Source organism: Amphibalanus amphitrite, unplaced genomic scaffold (genome assembly GCF_019059575.1).
Source record: "Amphibalanus amphitrite isolate SeventyFive unplaced genomic scaffold, NRLGWU_Aamphi_draft 001411F_arrow, whole genome shotgun sequence".
In the NCBI taxonomy this organism is placed as follows: domain Eukaryota; kingdom Metazoa; phylum Arthropoda; class Thecostraca; order Balanomorpha; family Balanidae; genus Amphibalanus; species Amphibalanus amphitrite.
In genome coordinates, this window is record NW_024882904.1 from 15,466 (window position 1) to 37,608 (window position 22,143).

Genomic DNA, 22,143 nt, shown 5'->3' on the forward strand with positions numbered 1-22,143 from the left:
CTACACTCCCACCACAGACACCACCAGTACACTACACTCCCACCACAGACACCACCAGTACACTACACTTCTACCACAAACACCACCAGTACACTACACTCCCACCACAGACACCACCAGCACACTACACTCCCACCACAGACACCACCAGTACACTACACTCCCACCACAGACACCACCAGTACACTACACTCCCACCACAGACACCACCAGTACACTACACTTCTACCACAAACACCACCAGTGCACTACACTCCCACCACAGACACCACCAGTACACTACACTCCCACCACAGACACCACCAGTACATACACTCCCACCACAGACATCACCAGTACACTAAACTCACACCACAGACACCACCAGTACACTACACTCCCACCACAGAGTGTAGTGGTGGTGGTAGTTTTCATTCGAGTGAGGAATAATCCAAGGGCAGGAAGCATGTATGTTTGTTTGCATACTTTGCAAGTTAAGAAGCTGCATTAGCAGATACTCGCTAATATTAGATCCAGCCAAGTCCAAACGCATTCCACGGGATCTGTTTCTGATGCGTCAACAATATTTTTCGTCCGAGGGCGGATACGATACAAAAAAAAATATTTTTGCACAGCTCTATTCCTTGAATAATTTCTCTGCAACGCCTTATTCCTAGCTAAGCGAATTAACTAGTCCACCCTGGTTGAATAAATAAGGCGATTTCGCCAAAAGGTCGCGGAAAACCGACCGAATACGGCCGCGCTCAATGTTAATTTGGGCATGTAGTCGTTCCTAGTTAACCCGGCAGTTGCTGGGGTATTTCGCCACCCACTGTTTGCTGGGGGGGGGGGCGTTAAACGCCCCCAGCCGATAACTCGAGAACCAATAGGCGCAGCGAAACGCACGAGGCGGCAAACGAAAGAACGCGACGAGACGCTTCAGATGAGTACTTTAAAGTTGAATTTTGAGGTCACAGGTCAGGTCAAGGTCAGGTCAAACACCTGAAATCGGGCTTTCAGTAGCATGGACTTCAGGACTTCGCAATGGGCGCCTCTCGTCATAAACTCTGTCAAAACGGTGCACAATCCATCATAGAAGGCCTACAAGAGTGTCAGCTCCATGCAGGGGTCAGTCAAGCATAGGTCAGGGTCAAGGTCAGGTCAACCGGGCAGGCACATATCCCCGAAAATAAAAACTGATATTCGCAGCCTGTGACACATGTTTTATGGGTAATTTGGGGCGTAGAGCACGATGGTGACATTCATTTTATCATATGTGTACGTGTTTGGCTAAAAAAGCTCAATTTAAGAAATGCATGTATCATGGTCGTGAAGTAGTCACGAGAAATTGCCAAGATTCAGTTCAAGATTTTGGAAAATGCGGAACGATAATCAATAATCGAAGATAGCCATCTGATTGTTCATGGTATTGGCAGTCTAATGGCGTTTACGGCATGTCTGTATGTCTATTCTGTGATTTTATATGATTTTTTGAACATATGCCGTTTTTGGTCGAAAACTCAGAAATCATGACGTCACTAAAACCTCGATATCTCAAAAATTTTCCGACCAATTTTTTTGAAACTTTGTCGCCGTTTTTATGCTATGGCCCGGCGAAAAAAGTGGGGGCGTTTAACGCCCCCCCCCCCCCCAGCAACTCGCGGGTTAAGCTCAAATTAGATCAAGTGACTCATAAGGAGTGAAAAAGCGACAAAAGCATGAATTTCTCTATAGCGGCGGGCTGCCGGGTTGCCAGACGGCGCACCGGTATTTCCACTTTTGACACACCATGCTCCCTTACCTTTAGAGACTCTTAGCTTAGAAAGGGTTCAAAACAGAGCATCAAGGCTCATAACCGGAGCTTTTCGAAGGACACCAACAAATTCACTGCTAGTAGAATTAGGACTTACAACATTGCATACAAGAAGAGAAATAAGCACACTTAACCTTCGCCCCAGTGGGGGGGGGACGTATGTTACCACCCTGTCGCGTTTTTTGCGTATAAATAAAAAACCGCGGCGCGTAGCGCCGCGCCGCTTATCATAGTTTTTTGTACATCAATATTGGACAAGGTGTGAAATATTTGACCCCAGGTCATGTCAGGTCAGGTCACCAGGTCAAGTTAACTGACCAGGCCTAAAAAAAAAGTTTGCTATCATGTCCAGCCTGCAGTGTTTGTCAGAAAGGTTTTAAACTTGGTGGATTGCATGCTGTTATGGGCGCCTACAATTTTTATATCTCGGATTTTTTATATCCGTGACCTAAGGTCAGGTCAGTGGCGTGACCTTACCATTACAAGTCAATGGAGAAAAATGAAAATGCCTCTAGATCCGTGTGTACGCATAGGAACAGTCCAAATATTTCAGAATCACGATGATTTGGACCACCCGTGACGACCAAGGTGTCTTTTTTGATGATAGCCTCTAGAAAGGTCATCCGAGGTCATTTGAGGCTACAAACAGATTTTTGCCAATAACTCTCGATTGGAAAGAGATAGGACGCTGGGGATGGCCTCATTGTGTTTGTCTTGTTGAGACGCATCGAATGATATGCAACATGACCTTTTCCGGTCAGGTCATGACCTTGACCTGAGGTCAAATTTTTAAGTTGACCTTTCAATGTCAAATAATAGTTCATTCGACGCGTCTCGTCGAGAGCAACACGATTCTGATAATAGAAATGTCGTGGCTTTTTCTAGTCAAAAGTTATTGTCGAAAAACACTTTGCGAAAAACAGCTATTTTTGGAATTTTTGCTCTCTGGAGGCTAAACCGTTGACCTGAGGTCAATTTTGATGATAACCTTTTCAAATGAAGAGTTCAAAAGCTATCGATTGCTTTTCCAAGCGTTTTTCTAGCTATCATAGTTGCTGAGATAAATGCATGTTTTCTGAAAAATATAATGACCTTTGGCAAATTTTGACCTTTGATGACCTCCAGTGACCCAAATATTGCTCCAAGATTAAAAATGACCGAAATACTTTCAAACGTACGCATTGAGAGCTATCGACTGCTTTTTACCGCGTCTTTCTAGCCCTCTTAGTTTTTGAGTTAGAGGCAGTGGCGGATCTACGTTGGGGCAAAATGGGCAATTGCCCCCCCCTAAACGGAAAACCTCTGGGCAAACATATCTTTTTGCCCCCCCTAAAAAAACTACAACTTGAATGCTAAAAATATGGTGTTTGAAAAGAAAATGTGAAATAAATGGAGGACTAGAAGGTTGTCATATTCGTGATATTAAGTTGTGAGCTGATAAAAAGTCCTCCGCCCCATGAATGTCAGTCCATCATCCATCAGCAGTGTTACTACTGCTACTGCTACCAAAAAGAAAAAAAATAACGCGATTTATTGAAACCTTGAACCAAGTAAACAAACCGTCAACAGCAGACCGCCAGACGCCTGTCACTCCAGTGGGGTCAGGGGTCACCACACTGGTGAGCGGTTGTACAGTGGTGGGTTTGCATGGGTATATAAGAAGTGTTTGCATAATATTTTATTGCTAGATAGCATGGGTGTAGGAGCTGAAAAAATATTGGTGGGTCTAAATATCCATTAGTACCTAGCATTTCCACTGTGGCTACATTAGTTATGTCCAGAGGCGGATACAGCCATTTCCAAAGGGGGTGCCAAAAGGGTGCCAAAGTCCGAGAGTCTCTACAAGAGCTGCATATGTGTATGCATGAAGTGCGAGATAGGTTTCTGAGAGGAATAACGTAAAGAAGATTACCAATCGCGGCTTTTTCATGAGCCATACCGTTATCTAACGGGGACAAACACAGAAAGGCTCAGTCAGAGCTTTTGGTTTGCGAGGTGTTGGAGAAGCTCAGTATGTTGTGGGAACTTAACGCTGTTCAGTGTGATTCCGTTGGCTGTTGCGCTGTGGTCCTATGTAGTCTGTAGAAGCATCGTTTATCTCCTCTCGAAAGTAACACTGTATAATTTTGCTAGCTCGCGAAGTTTAGTCCCAAAGTTAAGGAATGTTCATTGTAATTGCATCAATAAATGCAGGACCGAAAACAAATGCGCTGTTCTTCGTCTATTTCTTGTTGGGATTCTTAATCGACTGATCTCATTTTCTATTACCGGAAACAACTGTTAATACGTTTAACTACGTGGCAACCCTGACTGCGTATAGTATCGCAGGTACGCTGATGTGGCCTTTGGTCGTGGGCATTTACACATGAACCTGCTGCTGCGACCCTTATCGGTCTCCGGATACAGAAGCCCTTGAGAACCGGCGCGGGCGAACCTTTCGGACGAGGTCTTGCCGAGGTGATGCGGGAGGTAGAGGACGGACCGTCCATAGCGCCGGTGAGCTATTCTCTAACCCGCGCCGGGCCGGTGCTCTGAGATTCCGCGCCGGGCCGCGGGGGGTGTTTGAACACCCCCCTTTTAACTCGGCTCCTGGGCCACGTAGCGACACGCGGTAAGCGGCAATCGAAAGAACGTCAAAAATAAGGACGAAAACACTTCGGTCATTTTTTGGGTCAGGTCAAAGGTCAGGTCACCAGAGGTCACCAAAGGTAAAATGTTGACTATTTCAACATTTTGGAAACTGCCAACGGCTATCTCGGGAACCGATAGAGCTACAGCGCCGCAAAAAAGCGCATTCGATAGCCCTTTTTACAGACCTTTCTGAGTAATGTTCTCAGATTTGACCTCAGGTCAACAGTTTAGCCTCCAGAGGGCAAAAACTCCAAAAATAGCCGTTTTTACGAAAAACGGTTTTTCGGCAATAACTTTTGACTCAAAAGAGCTATGACATTACTTTTGCCAGCATCGTGTTCCTCTCGTCAAGACGCGTCGTATGAAGTGTAATTTGACCTTGAAAGGTCAACTTGAAAATTTGACATCAGGTCAAGGTCATGACCTGACCGGAAAAGGTCATGTTGCATATCAGCTGATCCGCAACGTCGAGCCGAACACATCTAAGGCGTTTTCAGCGCTCTAGCGCTCCTCTATCAGAAGTTAGCATCGAAAAACTGTTAGATTCTGTTCGTGACCTGAGATGACCTCGGGGACATAACGAGGGGTCACAGTTGCCATTTTCTGGTTCAGTGTGTCTATTTTACCTACATCTCGATGTTTGAGAGTGTCTAGAGTAGCGTTCGTGCAAAACAGACGCTTTTCAATTTTCTCCCATTGACTTATAATGGAGAGGCCGCAAAATTGACCTGACCTTAGGTCACCGATATCAAAATTCCGAGATACACATTTTATAGATAGTGTTGCTTTAATCAATCGCTGAAAGTTTCAAGGCAATCGTTCAGTCGGTGTAGCTATGACGAGCATTCTTATTTTTTCTGAGGTGAGGTCACTTGGCGTGACCTGGTGACCTGACCTAAGGTGACCTGGGTCTGAAATTTTCACAACATGTGCGGAAAAGATGCACAAACAGGTGTGCCAAAAACGGCGGCGCTCCGCGCCGCCGTTTTTGAGATATCTGCGAAAAACCGCAAGGGGGTGTTCAAACACCCCCGGCCCGGCGCGGGCTAACTATCTCCCGGAGTCAGGGTGGCTGCAAATTTTTTTTTTGCGCTGCCCTGGCTTGGCCGGACTGACAAAAATGTAAAAAATAAAAAAAGTAATTCCCGAAATCCGAGGAGAAAAATAGGGGTAGCTCGTTTTTTTTTTTTGCCCTAAGACTGGATGTTTGAAATTCTCGCCGACTTGCCTGGCGGCGCAATGTTTGCCCCCCCTAAACTCAAATCCTAGATCCGCCACTGGTTAGAGGTGGGTCGAAAATCGGTGGCGACGCCACTACATGCCGCAACGTGTATCCATGTGTTTGCCCATCAAATGAGGAGCACATTGAGTGGTCATAAACATAGCAAAACGCAATGTACTCCAGTTTACATGCAAACAATATGTGAGAACGAACTTTTGGGACACCCTGTACTCTGATGTATGGGTACAGGTGCAGCACAGCTCCTCTCTATTCATCCGAGGAGGGCCGGCTGGACGCCCTTCGAGCCGGATGGGTGAAGGTGGCATTCGGACTGCCCCGCTTCGCACGCCGCTCCGCCCTCTTGGCGGCCGCCGGTTGGGCACCAGTTCGAGAGTTGTTGAGAACCGCAACATTCTCTGCTCTCAGGTCAGCGATGGTAGCGGAGCATCGCTTAGAACAGGTCATAATCACATCCCTAGCAAAGCTGACCTCGTGCCCCAGCTGGACACCTGCAGATTCCTTCTCAATGTATTAGAACTCAATTTGAAATGCACAGCATCGACTAGCTAGCGGTAATGGAATGACGACTGGGGATCCAGCGGAGCTGACGTTGCGGATGGCGTTGGTGCGGCTCACCTAATGTCCCGGACGGCGTTGGTGCGGCTAACCTGATGTCCCGGACGGCGTTGGTGCGGCTCACCTGATGTCCCGGACGGCGTTGGTGCGGCTCACCTGATGTCCCGGACGGCGTTGGTGCGGCTCACCTGATGTCCCGGACGGCGTTGGTGCGGCTCACCTGATGTCCCGGACGGCGTTGGTGAGGTGCACGCCAGCGCGCAGGCTGTGTGTCACCATGCCCAGCGGCACGTGCTTCCTGTTTCGGCGGCTGTCGTACACCGATATCCGGATGCTGTGCTCCGACAGCCGCCGCTGCGGAATCTGGAGTCACATACTGGCATCAGAGGCGGGCACGTGCAGTCAGAGGCGGGGACGTGCGGTCAGAAGCGGGGACGTGCGATCAGAGGCAGGGACGTGCGGTCAAAAGAGACGGGACGTCAGAGGCGGGGACGTGCAGTCAGAGGCGGGGACGTGCGGTCAGAGGCGGGCCGCGCGCCAGATCCCCTATGTTATGTTTTTTCCTGTCAATCCAGGTCATCGATTCATGACTTTGACAAATGACAGTTTGACAGTTGACAGTTTGACAGTTGACAGGCGTAGAACACGATGGTGACATTCATTTTATCATATGTGCATGACTCATGCATGCAAGATACATGTGCATTTAATATCAGCACAGTGCACAGTGCACACACAACAGTTATGGACTCATTTACATTTTACAACATAAATATCATTTTCTTTTCCTTCAATGTTGGCCATTGAAGGAAAAGAAAATAAGGCAGTGTGACTTGCTGAGTTCAGTGGCAAAATCTTATGACAGCAAGTTTGTCCGGGTTCACAAACATCCAAGCTTTGCACCTTTTTGTTTCCAAGGCAAGTATTTATACCTTTCTTTCATGCTATCCAAAAAAATATTTGAAATATTCATTATCATTTATCTTGAAAATCTTGCGATTTTGGCCTTAGCAATGTCAATGCATCTTCCCTGCTTGCCGCACAACTCAAGTTCCACCAAAAAGTAGTTGGTATTAGTAGCTGGTGCCTTGCAATGTCAAATGTAGGACTGAATTATGAATATGTGAAAACAGTGACATATTTATTTAACCCGCGAGTTGCTGGGGGGGGGCGTTAAACGCCCCACTTTTTCGCCGGGCCATAGCATAAAAACGGCGCGCCGCAGGCGCGCCAAATTTTGGGTACCTGTGGGGAATTGATTGAAGCTTATTGTGACCAAGTTTCAAAAAATCGGTCGGAAAATTTTTGAGTTATCGAGGTTTCAGTGACGTCATGATTTCTGAGTTTTCGACCAAAAACGGCATATGTTCAAAAAATCATATTAAATCACAGAATAGACATACAGACATGCCGTAAACGCCATTAGACTGCCAATAGGTACCATGTACAATCAAATGGCTATCTTCGATTATTGATTATCGTTCCGCATTTTCCAAATTCTTGAACTGAATCTTGGCAATTTCTTGCGACTTCTTCACGACTATGATACATGCATTTCTTAAATTGACATTTTTTAGCCAAACACGTACACATATGATAAAATGAATGTCACCATCGTGTTCTACGCCCCAAATTACCCTTAAAACATGTGTCACAGGCTACGAATATCAGTTTTGATTTTCGGGTGTATGTGCCTGCCCGGTTGACCTGACCCTGACCCTGACCTATGCTTGACTGACCCCTACATGGAGCTGACACTCTTGTAGGCCTTATATGATGGATTGTGCACCGTTTTGACAGAGTTTATGACGAGAGACGCCCTTTGCGAAGTCCTGAAGTCCATGCTACTGAAAGCCCGATTTCACGTGTTTGACCTGACCTTGACCCGACCTGTGACCTATAAATTCAGCTTTGAAGTACTCATCTGAAGCGTCTCGTCGCGTTCTTTCGTTTGCCGCCTCGTGCGTTTCGCTGCGCCTATTGGTTCTCGAGTTATCGGCTGGGGGCGTTTAACGCCCCCCCCCCCCCCCCAGCAAACGGAGGGTGGCGAAATACCCCAGCAACTGCCGGGTTAAAATATTGAGTCCAATGAGCCAATGAGCCTTTCTGTCTCTTCTTCCAGCATTTCTTCAAGCACCTTCGGAAATGGCCTTCCATCATTATTTTCTACTTCCGTGCGAGCAATGAACTTGTAATCTGACCACTAGTTAATACACTATCATCTTACTGTTGGGTGCTGCTTGTAGCAAATAGATAATATAAAATAAAATAAAAACTAACATCACAACACCAAACACCCGTCTTGTTGGTTCCTTTTGGACCTGCCTGGTGACAAAGGCTCTTTCTTTACGCAATATCATCAGTATTCCTCTTCTAATCTTGAAGCCCAGATGCTTTACAAATTGGCCATGAATAATACTAAATTATTATATCGAGAAGCGCAAATCACGATGATTAGTAACAAATGAGGCCGATTATTCCAACACGACATCAAAAAAAAAAATAGACGGGGCTGCCTGTCTATTTTTCTAGGCTGTTTTTCTACATATAATGGCGCAGATAAGCACTCCATTAATATTTGCCGTTGGTGAAACTCGTTGGCTATTTTTCTGGCTGATATTTTTTCACGTCGGCAAATATTTTTTCGCGTGGTTGGTGAAACTCGTCGGCGGATTTTTGATAGAAAAATTGCGTCAGGCGGCTATTTTTCTGTTGGTAAAACTTGCCTCTGACACTCTTTTCGTCCTTATTTTGAAGTTCTTTCGAATAGAGCTTCCCGCATGTCACTACGTGGCCCAGGAGCCGTGCTAGACGGGAACAGCCCCCCCCCCCCCCCCAGGAGGGCGTGAAATCCAGGACCGGGGCGCGGGTCAACTCACCATGAACGAGAACTCCTCATCGAAGCGCGGATTGCAGGTGTTCTTCTTCTGGTGCGACTGCAGATAGCGCCTCTGGTCGGGCAGCAGGTGGACTCTGGCGGGCGCATAAGGTCAGCGGTCAGCGGCTGAGGCCTGTCGGGCCAGCAGTCAGCAGGCCAGCTAACCAGTTTCTCGACATCCAAGGGGCATTCACCCTAGAGATGTTAATCGGATACCAACTTTTTGGTATACCGATACCAAACCGATACCAACTTGGTATTTGGTATTTCAATCGTAATGTGTTTGGTATTTTGTTGGTATCGTGAACCCCCACTAATGTATAAGAGACTAATAAATCGGTAAAAAGTTGGTATTTCCCTCATTTTGCCAAGTTGGCTCGGTTTCGATATTTCCCCGTGGTTTTGGTTGGTATTTGGTTTGGTATCGGTATTCCGATTTTCCGTAATTGACATCACTAATTCACCCTCGACTGTGTGCGGCGTTTTCCAGCGTCTAATGTGTAGGGGGGGGGGGGGCGGTTGGACGGACACACCCTGCCGTTCGGCCCCTGATCAAGCTAGAGCTTTGCGGAAAAAAACGAGCGAGTTGCCCTTGACGAGAAGAAGCCCATGATACCCAAATTTAATTTCATAGGTGATTGGTAGACCTTTCAAGGTCAAGCTATAGTTCATTCGATGCGTCTTGACAAGAGGAACACGATGCCGGTAAAAGTAAGCTCGTACAAGGCTTGGGTCAAAAGTTATTGCAGAAAAACTTTCCGAAAAAATCGGCTTTTTTGCAGTTTTTGCCCCCTGCAGGCAAAACCGTTGACGTTAGGTCAAATCTGAGAAAATTATTCAGAAAGGGCGTTAATAGGGCTATCGAATGCGCTTTTCCACGGCGCTGTAGCTCTATTGGTTCCCGAGTTATGCGTTGGCTTCTTGGAAATTGTCGACATTCGACCTGGAAATCGGCGAAATTTTGCCTTCAATGACCTCTGGTGACCTGACCTTTGACCTGACCAAAAAATTGACCGAAGTGATTTCCTCATTATTTTTTACGTTCTTTCGAACGCCGCCTTCCGCGTATCGCTACGTGGCCCAGGAGCCGAGTTAGAAGGGGGGGGTGTTCAAACACCCCCAGCAGGGCTTGGAAATCCAGGACCCCCAGCCGGGCGCGGGTTTAAGTACTCATCTGACTAAGCGTCTCGTCGCGTTCTTGTTGTTCACCTCAGGTAATGATCAGGGCAGAGCCACTCAGTCCACGAAGCTGGCCCAAAGTGGTCATATAGCTTATTCGATTCGGTAGGTCCTCACAAGTCCTTTGGTGGCTTCCCGACTCGCTAGCTCAATTTGATCGGGACTTTTTTGGTGAAAACTCCTGTGACCTTAGTGACGTCATAAATGGAGTCGCCTAAGATCAAGAATGCAAAAGTAAATGCTGGGGCTCGCAAAGATTGTATAATATCACGAATTAATGCGCTTGAGACAGCTTTAGACGGCTCCCGGCGCCAAAATAACAGTTTTCATATTTCCCCAATGATTAACCCGCGCACCGACGGGGGGGGCGGATATCCGCCCCCCCTGAGGTTTTTCGCGAATAGCGGGAAAACCGCGGCGCGTAGCGCCGCGAAATTTGGTATGACTATAACCTCATCAATTTTACACATGGTGTGCAAGTTTGAACCTCCTACCGTTTAAGGTCAGGTCACCAGGTCATTTTGAATGACCCAACCTCAAATCACTTTTTTGCAACTTTGTGACCGTGCCAGAGCTACAGTAGATGTCGGAAGCCTTTGAAAGTCGCAGGATATTATAAGGTCATTTGTAGCTACAATTTGTATATCTAGGAATTTTCATATCGGTGACCTAAGGTCAGGTCAATTTCGCGACCTCCCCATTATAAGTCAATGGGGGAAAAATCAACTCCCTGTTTTTACCACTAAAACGGGTCGGAATGGCCCCATATACCATACATGACTTTATATACGATCAACCTTCACTACCTTGAGGTCTGTTTTGCTGACGGGCAGCTGTGAGGTCATGTGACGTCATCAAAGGTCACCAAAGGTTTTTGGCCAATAACTCCGTACAGGAACAAGATACAGACGCGTGGATGGTCTCATTGTGTTCAGCTCGTCAAGACGCATCGAATGACATACATGATGACCTCGAGGTCACGTGACCTGAGGTCAACCTTTGCCCTTGACCTTTCGAGGTCAACATATATATCATTCGATGCGGATTGACGAGAGGATCACGATGATGCCCTTAGTTTGTTCCTAGCTTGACTAATTCGAAAGTTATTCGAGAAAAAAACTCTCTCCATATCTAGCGCCGCCATTTTGACTTTTTCGACCCCTGTGACGTCATCTTTGACCTGACCTGAAAATGACCTTTGTAAAAATTGTAGATCTTGGCCGTGCGTATCCGATGCCGTTTACCGCTTGTCGCTATCTTGCTTCGTTCTCGAGATCTCAGGGGGGCGGTCATCCGCCCCCCCCCCCGTCGGTGCGAAGTTGGCGCAGACCCCCGTCGGTGCGCGGGTTAATAATCGTGAGGTTGCGTGACCGACCTGACTTCAGGTGACTCTTAAGAAAAATACGAGATAACTACATACAAGTTGTGAGGCCTCTAGGAGATAGTATGTACCTACTGTGTAGATCATATGTATTTATCATATGATCATATATCATATGATCGTGTATTTTGTGTCATATTAGGTCCACTGTATTGATCGATCTTATTAGGTGTCTTTTATGAAGTGTTCATTGTGTGCTCATATTGCATTGTATATGACGAAGGTCGCAGAATAGCCCTGCACCAGTGGAGCGACCTTATTCGGTAAATACATACATACTGTGTAGATCATATAAGATTCATAACCCAGTGAAAGGTCCCCTGGCACGATGGGTGTTGCGACGTTGCGACATTTTGGGACCTTACAGAGGTTCACTTTTAACGTCATTGGTCAACGGCCTGACCTTAACCTTCGCACTTATAAGAGGGTGTCGAACAGACGCCCCACTCTTAGTTTTTCGCAAACAACTCGCGCAAAAAGCGGCTGTTCTCGACGAAACTTTCAGTACCCTCGAGTTAATCAATATTACGCCTATCCTTAAAATTTTTATGACCCTAACCCAAAAGACCTTTGACTTGTGACCTGTTTTCCAAGACCATGTTTGGTCGGAATCGCGATTTAGCGTATTTCGGCTCACATTAGGAGCGCGTTTATTGTCTTTTTGTGGCTTTAAGCGATCAAACATATGAAAGGAAAGGATGTTGATCCATGGATTCTAGTGGGTGTCAAGATCACGTGAAGGTCAGTCAGGTCACTGACCTTTGATGACCTTAGTTCACTGCTTCGAGTTCTATATGTTTCTAGGGTAGGTTTTGGAGTTGATTTCGCATTTAGAAACCGTTTGAACATTTACGAAGTAGTTTTGGTTCCCTCGTAACATGTGACCTGATGCACGAAAACATCATCTGTGATCAAAACTAACTTGAAATTCGTGATTAGCACCCCCGCAAAACCTTATAACAGCCTCACTTAAGAAGCTTTAACAGGTCCCGATTTTCCCGACTTTTGAGTATATATTGACCTATCAACAAATGACCTAGGACCTTAAACTTGGGTATCAACGGCCTCCTTTCGTCACGGGCAACACGCTTTTTTTCCGCGAAGCTCTAGCTCGATCAGGGGCTGAACGGCAAAGGGGTCCAACGGACCCCCTCCCCTTTACGCTAGACGCTGGCAAAACACCAATATGCGCGAGGGTTAAAGGTAGTGTGCCACCTTTGAAAGATTTCCCATTTTATTTTTCCTAGGATCAGAAGCTTCTGTTTTTACCTAATATCGCAAAAAAAAAAATCAAAAATGGGCCTGGAATAGTGCCTTTTTCGCCTAAAAGTTTTTCGGTTTTTAGATATGTATAACAACTGTAGTGGGCTCACCTGCAAACAGGCGTCGGGCAACAATCGCGAATGCGGCGCACTTGTGACAATAAGCAAAGGTCATTATAGTGTTGCGACCATACGACGTACGGGAATGAGTTATCAGCTGTCTAATCGTAGACAACACAATGTCGAGCCTTAAACTGTAAGCCCGTATTGGTATTGTTTCTTTTATTTGGCTGTCGAACATTATTTATGGTTTGAAATATGATTTTATGTAAAATAATTGATATGAAAAAGCCGTCAAGTATAAGTTATGACCCCATTTCACCACACGCAAGTGGCAGAAATGACAATGATCAGCTGACGCATTTTTCTTGGCCGAAGTCAGAGCGCGCGGCCCGACGCACCACGCGTATTTGGAAATTCCGACCTCGACGAGCATCAGAAGCCACCTAACAGGCGTGTTCGAAACCGCAGGAGATGATGATGAACGGGTTTATCGAAACTTGATTGGATGAGCATATCGGTAATAGCGATTTCAGTGTGTGCATTTATTGTTCATAGTGGTGTGAAATGTGGTTGGGGTACGACCGACAACCCGTCGGGGCGAATTTCGCACTGGGGTACTCAAAATTTGAAGAATTTAAGACGTTTCCATGAGTTTTGAAGGTATGGATAAGTTCTAAAAATCCGGTTCTCCTTATCTGGGCCATTAACTCCATACGGTCCAGGAAAGCTGGCACACTACCTTTAAAATACAGCAGCTGTCATACAAAGTCGGCTGGAATCAAAGGTCAGGTTTGCAGAATTTCAGCTCTCGCAGCAAATAGACAATGGTCGAGACTGTCGTCAGCCGCGGACGCACACTCGACCAACTCTCCAAGCCCGTTGACTGCAGGTGACCTTGACATGTCAAGCCTGATCGGCCGCCGGCCGCTGTCGTGCGGTCGTTACACGCAGAGGGGAGGGAGACACAAAGCTCTACGTTATAGCTGACCTCTGACCTTTCCCCGTGCCCTGGTCATTGAACCCGCTCCATGCCGCTGGGCGGTGGCATGGCGGTGGAAACTGGTTCTAGCCTCTATACATGCCACCATTCTAACGCTCCCCTCCCCACGCTACTACGCGGCGTGGAGTACGCTCGTGCGTAACTGGGCGGAGCAAGGGGCCACGCGATACAGGGGCGGAACTGGTTGCCCTCCCGCTGGCCGAGCGACCAACGAGTAACGACTAACGACCCTGTAGAACCGTACGTCCGCGCTTGTTCGTTTCGCCGGTTGACCCCCCTCCCCCCCCCCCCCCTATAAGTGCGGGGTCAACACTCGCTCTGGTCTGGTGTCGTCAGTTTGCATCGAGGACCTGATGACCGGGCTGTGGTCTGACCGGGCCCTGCTCTGACCTCACCTGATGACCGGGCCCTGCTCTGACCTCACCTGATGACCGGGCCCTGCTCTGACCTCACCTGATGACCGGGCCCTGCTCTGACCTCACCTGATGACCGGGCCCTGCTCTGACCTCACCTGATGACCGGGTCACAGGAGTCCGGCTCATCTCGACTTCTCTGCGGCAGTTTCTTGGCCTTGATGATGGTGACGGTGAGCTTCTCTTCTGAGGCGGTGTAGGACACAGATAACCACAGCCGACCTGCGCACAGGACACAGGTGTAACCATAGCCGACCTGCGGCACAGGACAGAGAGAACCACAGCCGACCTGCAGCACAGGACACAGGTGTAACCACAGCCGACCTGCGGCACAGGGCGGCACAGGACACAGACAACCACAGATGACCTGCGGCCAGGGCTGGGAAATCTCTCATACTTCAATGCCCCAGTAGTTAGCAGATACCGCTTTATTATTCCAGCAGAGTAGCAGAATAAGCATTTCTCTCTTTCGCTCTATTTGCCATCAGGAAATAACATAGGTACAACAAAAAAAAAGATATTGAATCAAGCATACTTGTAAAGCAAAAGCTCCTACTGCATGCGTGTGATCTCCCATGACAAATAAGAGCAAAACATTGTGAAACGCTTAACAAGCCGGACTAGAACAGCCTGCTGTTCCGGGACGTGGCGGACGCCAGGTCCTGGTTAGTCCTGATTCTGAACATGCGCCGTACGCGGGCAAAGCCAAAGAACCGGACCCCAAACTCCACATCACTGGAGCGTTAACCCGGCAGTTGCTGGGGTATTTCGCCACCCACCGTTTGCTGGGGGGGGGGGGGGCGTTAAACGCCCCCAGCCGATAACTCGAGAACCAATAGGCGCAGCGAAACGCACGAGGCGGCAAACGAAAGAGCGCGACGAGACACTTCAGATGAGTATTTTAAAGTCGAATTTTGAGGTCACAGGTCGGGTCAAGGTCAGGTCAAACACCTGAAATCGGGCTTTCAGTAGCATGGACTTCAGGACTTCGCAATGGGCGCCTCTCGCCATAAACTCTGTCAAAACGGTGCACAATCCATCTTTTAAGGCCTACAAGAGTGTCAGCTCCATGTAGGGGTCAGTCAAGCATAGGTCAGGGTCAAGGTCAGGTCAACCGGGTAGGCACATATCCCCGAAAATCAAAACTGATATTCGCAGCCTGTGACACATGTTTTATAGGCAATTTGGGGCGTAGAACACGATGGTGACATTCATTTTATCATATGTGTACGTGTTTGGCTCAAAAAGTTCAATTTAATAAATTCATGTATCATGGTCGTGAAGTAGTCACGAAAAATTGCCAAGATTCAGTTCCAGATTATGGAAAATACGGAACGATAATCAATAATCGAAGATAGACATTTGATTAATCATGGTATTGGCAGTCGAATGGCGTTTACGGCATGTCTGTATGTCTGTTCTGTGATTTTATATGATTTTTTGAACATATGCCGTTTTTGGTCGAAAACTCAGAAATCATGACGTCACTAAAACCTCGATATCTCAAAACATTTCCGACCGATTTTTTTGAAACTTTGTCACAATAAACTTCAATCAATTCCCTGCAGGTACCCAAAATTTGGCTCGGCGGCCGACCTGCCTGTGAGGAGCTGCTGGCCCGGCGGCTGACGCATGTCGGCACCATCTGATCACCACTCGTCGGCGCCTACCAGAGCAGGCGAACAAGACGGATGGCCGCCAGGAGCACTCCACGAGCTTGTACTGGTCGGAAAACATCATGCTGGCCTCCATAGGCGTAGGAACGTTTTCGAAAGTGTGGGGGGGGCAGGGTCCCAGAGGTCCAAAACCTAACCTACCCCCAAAATCCAATTTCTCCTCGGATTTCGGCCACTTTGTTTTCGCAGCATGCTCAGAGGTAAAAAAAAAAATCGAGACAAAAACGAAAACAAAATTGGTTAAAATTTCAGGGAGACTCCCGTCCAAAAACTCAAACTATTAACTGATGGACGGACGCGTTCCCCTGTCCTCCGCAGCCGTTGTCACCCATGCAAATTCCAGAGGCATCCAGCAACTTTTCCATTACGAGCAAGCGTGAAACGTGCAAAGCGAGTCTTTTCAATATAGGTACCTACCTATAAAAAGCAGCATGAACGGCCCAGCTAGTCTCAGCCAGGCCTATAACGTTTTTAAAAGGTTTATATCAGCCACCACTGCAACTGGGCTGATTGACTATCAGAGGCCGGTGTGGGACTTTTAGAGGCCGGTTTGGGCCCTCAGAGGCCAGTTTAACCTTCGACCTATAGGACCTATAGGTTTTCTACATACGCGCCGGCCGAGGGGGCGGGGGGCGGGTACATCGGCGAATTTAAGGTCCTAGGTCACCCGGTGACCTCTGAGGTCAGGTCAAGTGCCCCAAGGTACGATTCAGTTTTTGGTGAATAACTTCGCAAAAATGGCCGCAGAGCCGCGATTTTGGCAGCATCGTGTTTGCCTCGCTCAGGCGCGTCGAATGGTATACTTTTTGTTCGGGTCAGGTCAACTTGGGGTGTTGACCTCAGGTCAAGGTCAGGTCAGCAACCCCAGGTCACGAAGTTAGTCGAAAGAGGTCATGTCGCATATCATTCGATTCGGCAGGTCTTCCTGAGTCCATTGGTGGCTTTCCCGACTCGCTAGCTCAATTTGATCAAGAGTTATTGACGAAAAACTAATATGACCTTGATGACGTCATAAATGACGTCACGCAAGGTCAACATTGCAAAAGTGACGCATCTTACCTTGCAAGGAGTGCATCAAATCACGATTCTGTGTGCTTGAGATAGTTGGACATCGTTCCCGGCGCCAGAATAGCAGTTTTCATTTTTCCCCGTTGACTTATAATGGTGAGGTCACGAAAATGACCTGACCTCATATGACCTTTAGGAAAAATCCGAGATAGACAAGTTGTGAGACTCGTAATGGATACTAGATCCTGCAAGTTTCATTTCCCTGTGAAAGCTCCTCTGGCAGTGAGGGCGTTGCGAAGTTGCGACATCTGAAGACCGTGCAGAGGTTCACTTATGACGTCATAGGTCAGTGACCTGACCTGACCCGAAAATGCAGTTGGTGTCAAAAGATCCGGTTTGAATCAAAGGTCAGGTATGCCAAGTATCAGCTCTCTATCATTAGCGTGTTCGGAGCTATCACGAAAAAACCCTAGGGGGGGGGGGCACCCGCCCCCCCCCCCTCGGCCGGCGAGGGTTAAGTGACCTGGGTCTAAAATTTTCACAGCATATGTAGAAACGATGTATGATAATGTGTGCGAAAAACTGCAGAGGAGTGGTGTTCAACCACATACACCCCCAGCAGGGCGCGGGATAAGAGCCAAAGTTATTTTTTCGAAATTCGAAAAAGGAATATATATGATAGTCCCTACCGTGTTCTGTCCAGATACCGAATTTGGGACCAATACCTCATTTTTGACCAAGTTATAACGAAAAAAAAACTTTTGAAAATTGATGACGTCAAATTTTCCAAATCAACTTTTAGCAATTCTAAACCTCGTAGCGCAAATAAAGACCACCATTAGAATCCCCGTGACGAGCTGCATCGAATCGATACCAAATGTATGCAAACACCAAATTTCAAATTTGACCTAATCTGACCTGACCTTGACCTAACCTTCACCAGAGCATAGTCTAAATTGGCCCCAAAGGCTGCCTGACCCACATAATCGCATTTGTCATGTAAAACGGTTAGCCCGGCGGCCGCTGGGCCTCCGCGCCACCCGCCGGCCACTGGGGGGGGGGGGGGCATATAGTTGCCCCCCCCCCCTTTACCTCTGCGACGAATGACGATATCGTCGCAACGCGAGAAGATAGAGAGGCGAAACTTTGCACACATCCTGAAAGGTTCTGACTGACGGCGACTGGTCAATATGTGAGAGCTGTTGTCGGCCGGCTGCCCGCCGGTATATGGGGCTGCCCGGGCTGGCCGGTATATGGGGCTGCTCGGGCTGGCCGGTATATGGGGCTGCTCGGGCTGGCCGGTATATGGGGCTGCTGGGGCTGGCCGGTATATGGGGCTGCTCGGGCTGGCCGGTATATGGGGCTGCTCGGGCTGCCCGGTATATGGGGCTGCTGGGGCTGGCCGGTATATGGGGCTGGCCGGTATATGGGGCTGCTGGGGCTGGCCCGGTATATGGGGCTGCTGGGGCTGGCCGGTATATGGGGCTGGCCGGTATATGGGGCTGCTGGGCTGGCCGGTATATGGGGCTGCTGGGGCTGGCCGGTGTATGGGGCTGCTGGGGCTGGCCGGTATATGGGGCTGGCCGGTATATGGGGCTGCTGGGCTGGCCCGGTATATGGGGCTGCTGGGGCTGGCCGGTATATGGGGCTGCTGGGGCTGGCCGGTATATGGGGCTGGCCGGTATATGGGGCTGCTGGGGCTGGCCGGTATATGGGGCTGGCCGGTGTATGGGGCTGCTGGGGCTGGCCCGGTATATGGGGCTGCTCGGGCTGGCCGGTATATGGGGCTGATAGGGCTGGCCCGGTATATGGGGCTGCTCGGGCTGGCCGGTGTATGGGGCTGCTGGGCTGGCCGGTATATGGGGCTGGCCGGTATATGGGGCTGCTGGGGCTGGCCGGTGTATGGGGCTGCTGGGGCTGGCCGGTGTATGGGGCTGCTGGGGCTGGCCGGTATATGGGGCTGCTGGGGCTGGCCGGTATATGGGGCTGCTGGGGCTGGCCGGTATATGGGGCTGCTGGGGCTGGCCGGTATATGGGGCTGCTGGGGCTGGCCGGTGTATGGGGCTGCTGGGGCTGGCCGGTATATGGGGCTGGCCGGTATATGGGGCTGCTGGGGCTGGCCGGTATATGGGGCTGGCCGGTATATGGGGCTGCTGGGCTGGCCCGCTCCGCTCACCGAGTGCGGCGTGCTGCTCCGTCTGGTCGTCCTCGGTCTGGTCTCCGTCCGTCAGCCGGTATAGGTCCGGGTCCAGCCGTCCCAGAGCCGCTCTCTCTGCCGAGCGGCAGCAGCGTCAGTGGGACAGCGTCAGCCACTGATTTCGAAAACATCAGCACTGGCATCAGTAAACGTCACTCACACTAGTCACAGCATCAGTTACAATTGGTCACAACCAGACATGTGCATGGATCTGAAAGGTGGGCCTTTGATCCTCGTGGATCTCTCGACAAATTTTACAGGCTGGATCTATGATCTCAGTCACAGACTTCTCTATATATAGAGAGAAGTCTGTGTCTCAGTGGATCTCTCGACAAACGTTAAGGTTGGATCTATGATCTATTGTCATTTCGCGACAATTCTGTAGGTTAGGATCTATGATCTATGTGGATCCCACGGACAATAATTGGGGATACCTATGACTTGTATGGATCTCACGACATGATGTACTTGAACTTGAACAGAGATCCAATAGTGAAGTTGTTTCTGAGAATGAATCGTGTGTTTCGATATGGGTGGCGGAGCGCCGATGGAGGGCAGCTGGTCTGGGGTGCCCACCAGTGCCCACCAGTCGGCTTACTTGGTGACCGGCTGAAGAAGACGGCTGACGGAGAGCCGGCGCGCGCCTCGCTCGGAGACGATTCGGCCGACCAGTACTGGGAGCCCAGCGGCGACGGCGTGCCGCTGCGCCAGCCGTCGGCGCCCGCCGGCTCTGCCGGCACAGCGCGGCGCACATAGACATACATACATACACATATACACACACATACACACACACAGCGAACACGAGCGCCGCCTACACCACATGTCGTCCCCCAGGCCAGTCGGCTGTATGGTGACCTCAGACGGTCGTTAAGAAGAATACATTAGAATATAATTAGATAAGTAAAAGAAATTGACCTTTTCCTCGACATTAAAAATGCAAAAGCCGAATAATGTATTTAAAAAAGGTAAATGTTAAGTGCTGGAGCGAGGAACATATTGAATATAATTAGATAAGTAAAAGCAATTAACCTTTTCCTCGACATTAAAAATGCAAAAAGCCGAACAATGGCTACGTTTCCATGACACAAGCTAAGCCGATTTTGAAAAATGGATTTGCTCCATCATAGCATTAAAGGGACCCTCCCACCTTTAAAAAAGTTAATGAATTGGCATGAAAGTGATGTCGCTCGGTTCAGAAAGAGCGAAAACGAATATCTACCAAATTTCATCGAAAAATATTCACTGGTTTTCAAGATATTAGACTTTTACGATTGTTTACTTTTTGGGATCTCCGCTGTTCCTAGTGACTTTATTTGAAAGTGCGGCATTTGTTGCGCGCAAAGCAGCATATACCACCGCGTGCTACAAAACGTTTTAGTCAAACATTTCAAAATCGTTAGATATCTGCGCTGACGTCACACATTCAGAGGGGTATTGCTATGCATTAGCCTCTCTGAATCAAAATGCTGCAATTTTGAAATTCAATATTTCCGATTTAAGGCATTTCTGGATGTTGTGAGTGCCGAAACCGGTAATTGTGAGCCAGGGACCCCATTTTGGCTATCTCAACTCAAATCTAATGTTAAAGGGACCCTCCCACCTTCAAAAAAGTTAATGAATTGGCATGAAAATGATGTCGCTCGGTTCAGAAAGAGCAAAAACGAATATCTACCAAATTTCATCGAAAAATATTCACCGGTTTTCAAGATATTAGACTTTTACTTTTGTTTACTTTTGGGATCTCCGCTGTTCCTAGCGACTTTATTTGAAAGTGCGGCATTTGTTGCGCGCAAAGCAGCATATACCACCGCGTGCTACAAAACGTTTTAGTCAAACATTTAACGGACGTTCGAAAGCCTGATGACGTCATCAGATTCCCGTAATGGTTAAGAGATAGGGACCAAGCTGGTCCCACCCTGCAAGTAAAGGGAAGAAATTTCTTGAGCACCATAAAGCTGCGGGGGTTGCGACAAGGATAAATGGTGGTTTCTGAGCCTGGCCGCAAACTTGGCTATCTCAACTCAAAACTAATGTTAAGGTGGGAGGGTCCCTTTAAGGTGGGAGGGTCCCTTTAAGGCATAATTTAAAAATGTAAATACAGGATTAGGTGCTAGCTAAAACCATATATACGCTCATTTTTTGCATAAGGTAGGTAAATAGTTTCCGAGAAAAACGCACGTGAAATATCGCTAAATCGATTTACAGCATTTTAGGCGCGATTTCAAAAAGTCAAAGACCAAATTCAAAACGTTCACGTGCATTTTGAACGTAAACTTTTTGAATTTGGCCTTTAACTTTTTGAAATTGCGCCTAAAAAGGTGTAGACGTGTCATGGAAACGTAGTGAATGTTACCAGGAATACATTAGTTTAGGATTAAAGTACGTCGGTGAAAAAAACAAACTTGTAAACAGAGATATTGAATGGAAATAACAAAAGACAATGTTTGCTCTGGTACAGTGATCGGTAGGTTTTCCGGGTCGTGCCCCCTCTCCTTTCTGGGCGCCTCGCGGGGCCATAACGCGCCCCCTCCCCTCCACCAGACCTATTACGTACTGAAATAACCAATGTTACTGAAACTCCATAGATAGTTGTCGAGTTGACCGGTAGACGTTGACCCGGCCGGACGTTTGCGGCGCTCGGACCGCACCCCGCGCGGCTGGCGGAGCGAGAGAGCCGGGCCAGCTAGTGTTGTAGTGTAGCGTGAGTCGCGTGTGGGTCTAGATATCACCAAAAAGCGAAAGGCGTGTTCTCCAAAAGATGGAGGACAGGACAAAGTGAACTTTGAGCTAAAGAAATTCATCGTGGAAGAAGACGCGAAATGTGTTCGTGAGATAAAGGCCGCGAGTGACGGGCGCTTAGTG

The 22,143-nt window shown here is 48.2% G+C and overlaps 1 protein-coding gene across 1 annotated transcript in view; it reads right to left on the minus strand.

The window, feature by feature from the left end:
- The window catches only part of LOC122372868 (synaptotagmin-15-like), a gene marked incomplete at its 3' end in the record, with an annotated part of 33,532 nt that overhangs the window by 11,305 nt on the left and 84 nt on the right, over nt 1-22,143 (minus strand). The window contains exons 2-6 of the mRNA XM_043350520.1: nt 19,877-20,008; nt 19,258-19,353; nt 14,496-14,619; nt 9,101-9,194; nt 6,442-6,584 (exon numbers count right to left, since the gene is read on the minus strand). Coding sequence (XP_043206455.1) covers nt 6,442-6,584; nt 9,101-9,194; nt 14,496-14,619; nt 19,258-19,353; nt 19,877-20,008 — 589 coding nt within the window. The remainder of the gene's footprint in view (nt 1-6,441; nt 6,585-9,100; nt 9,195-14,495; nt 14,620-19,257; nt 19,354-19,876; nt 20,009-22,143) is intronic.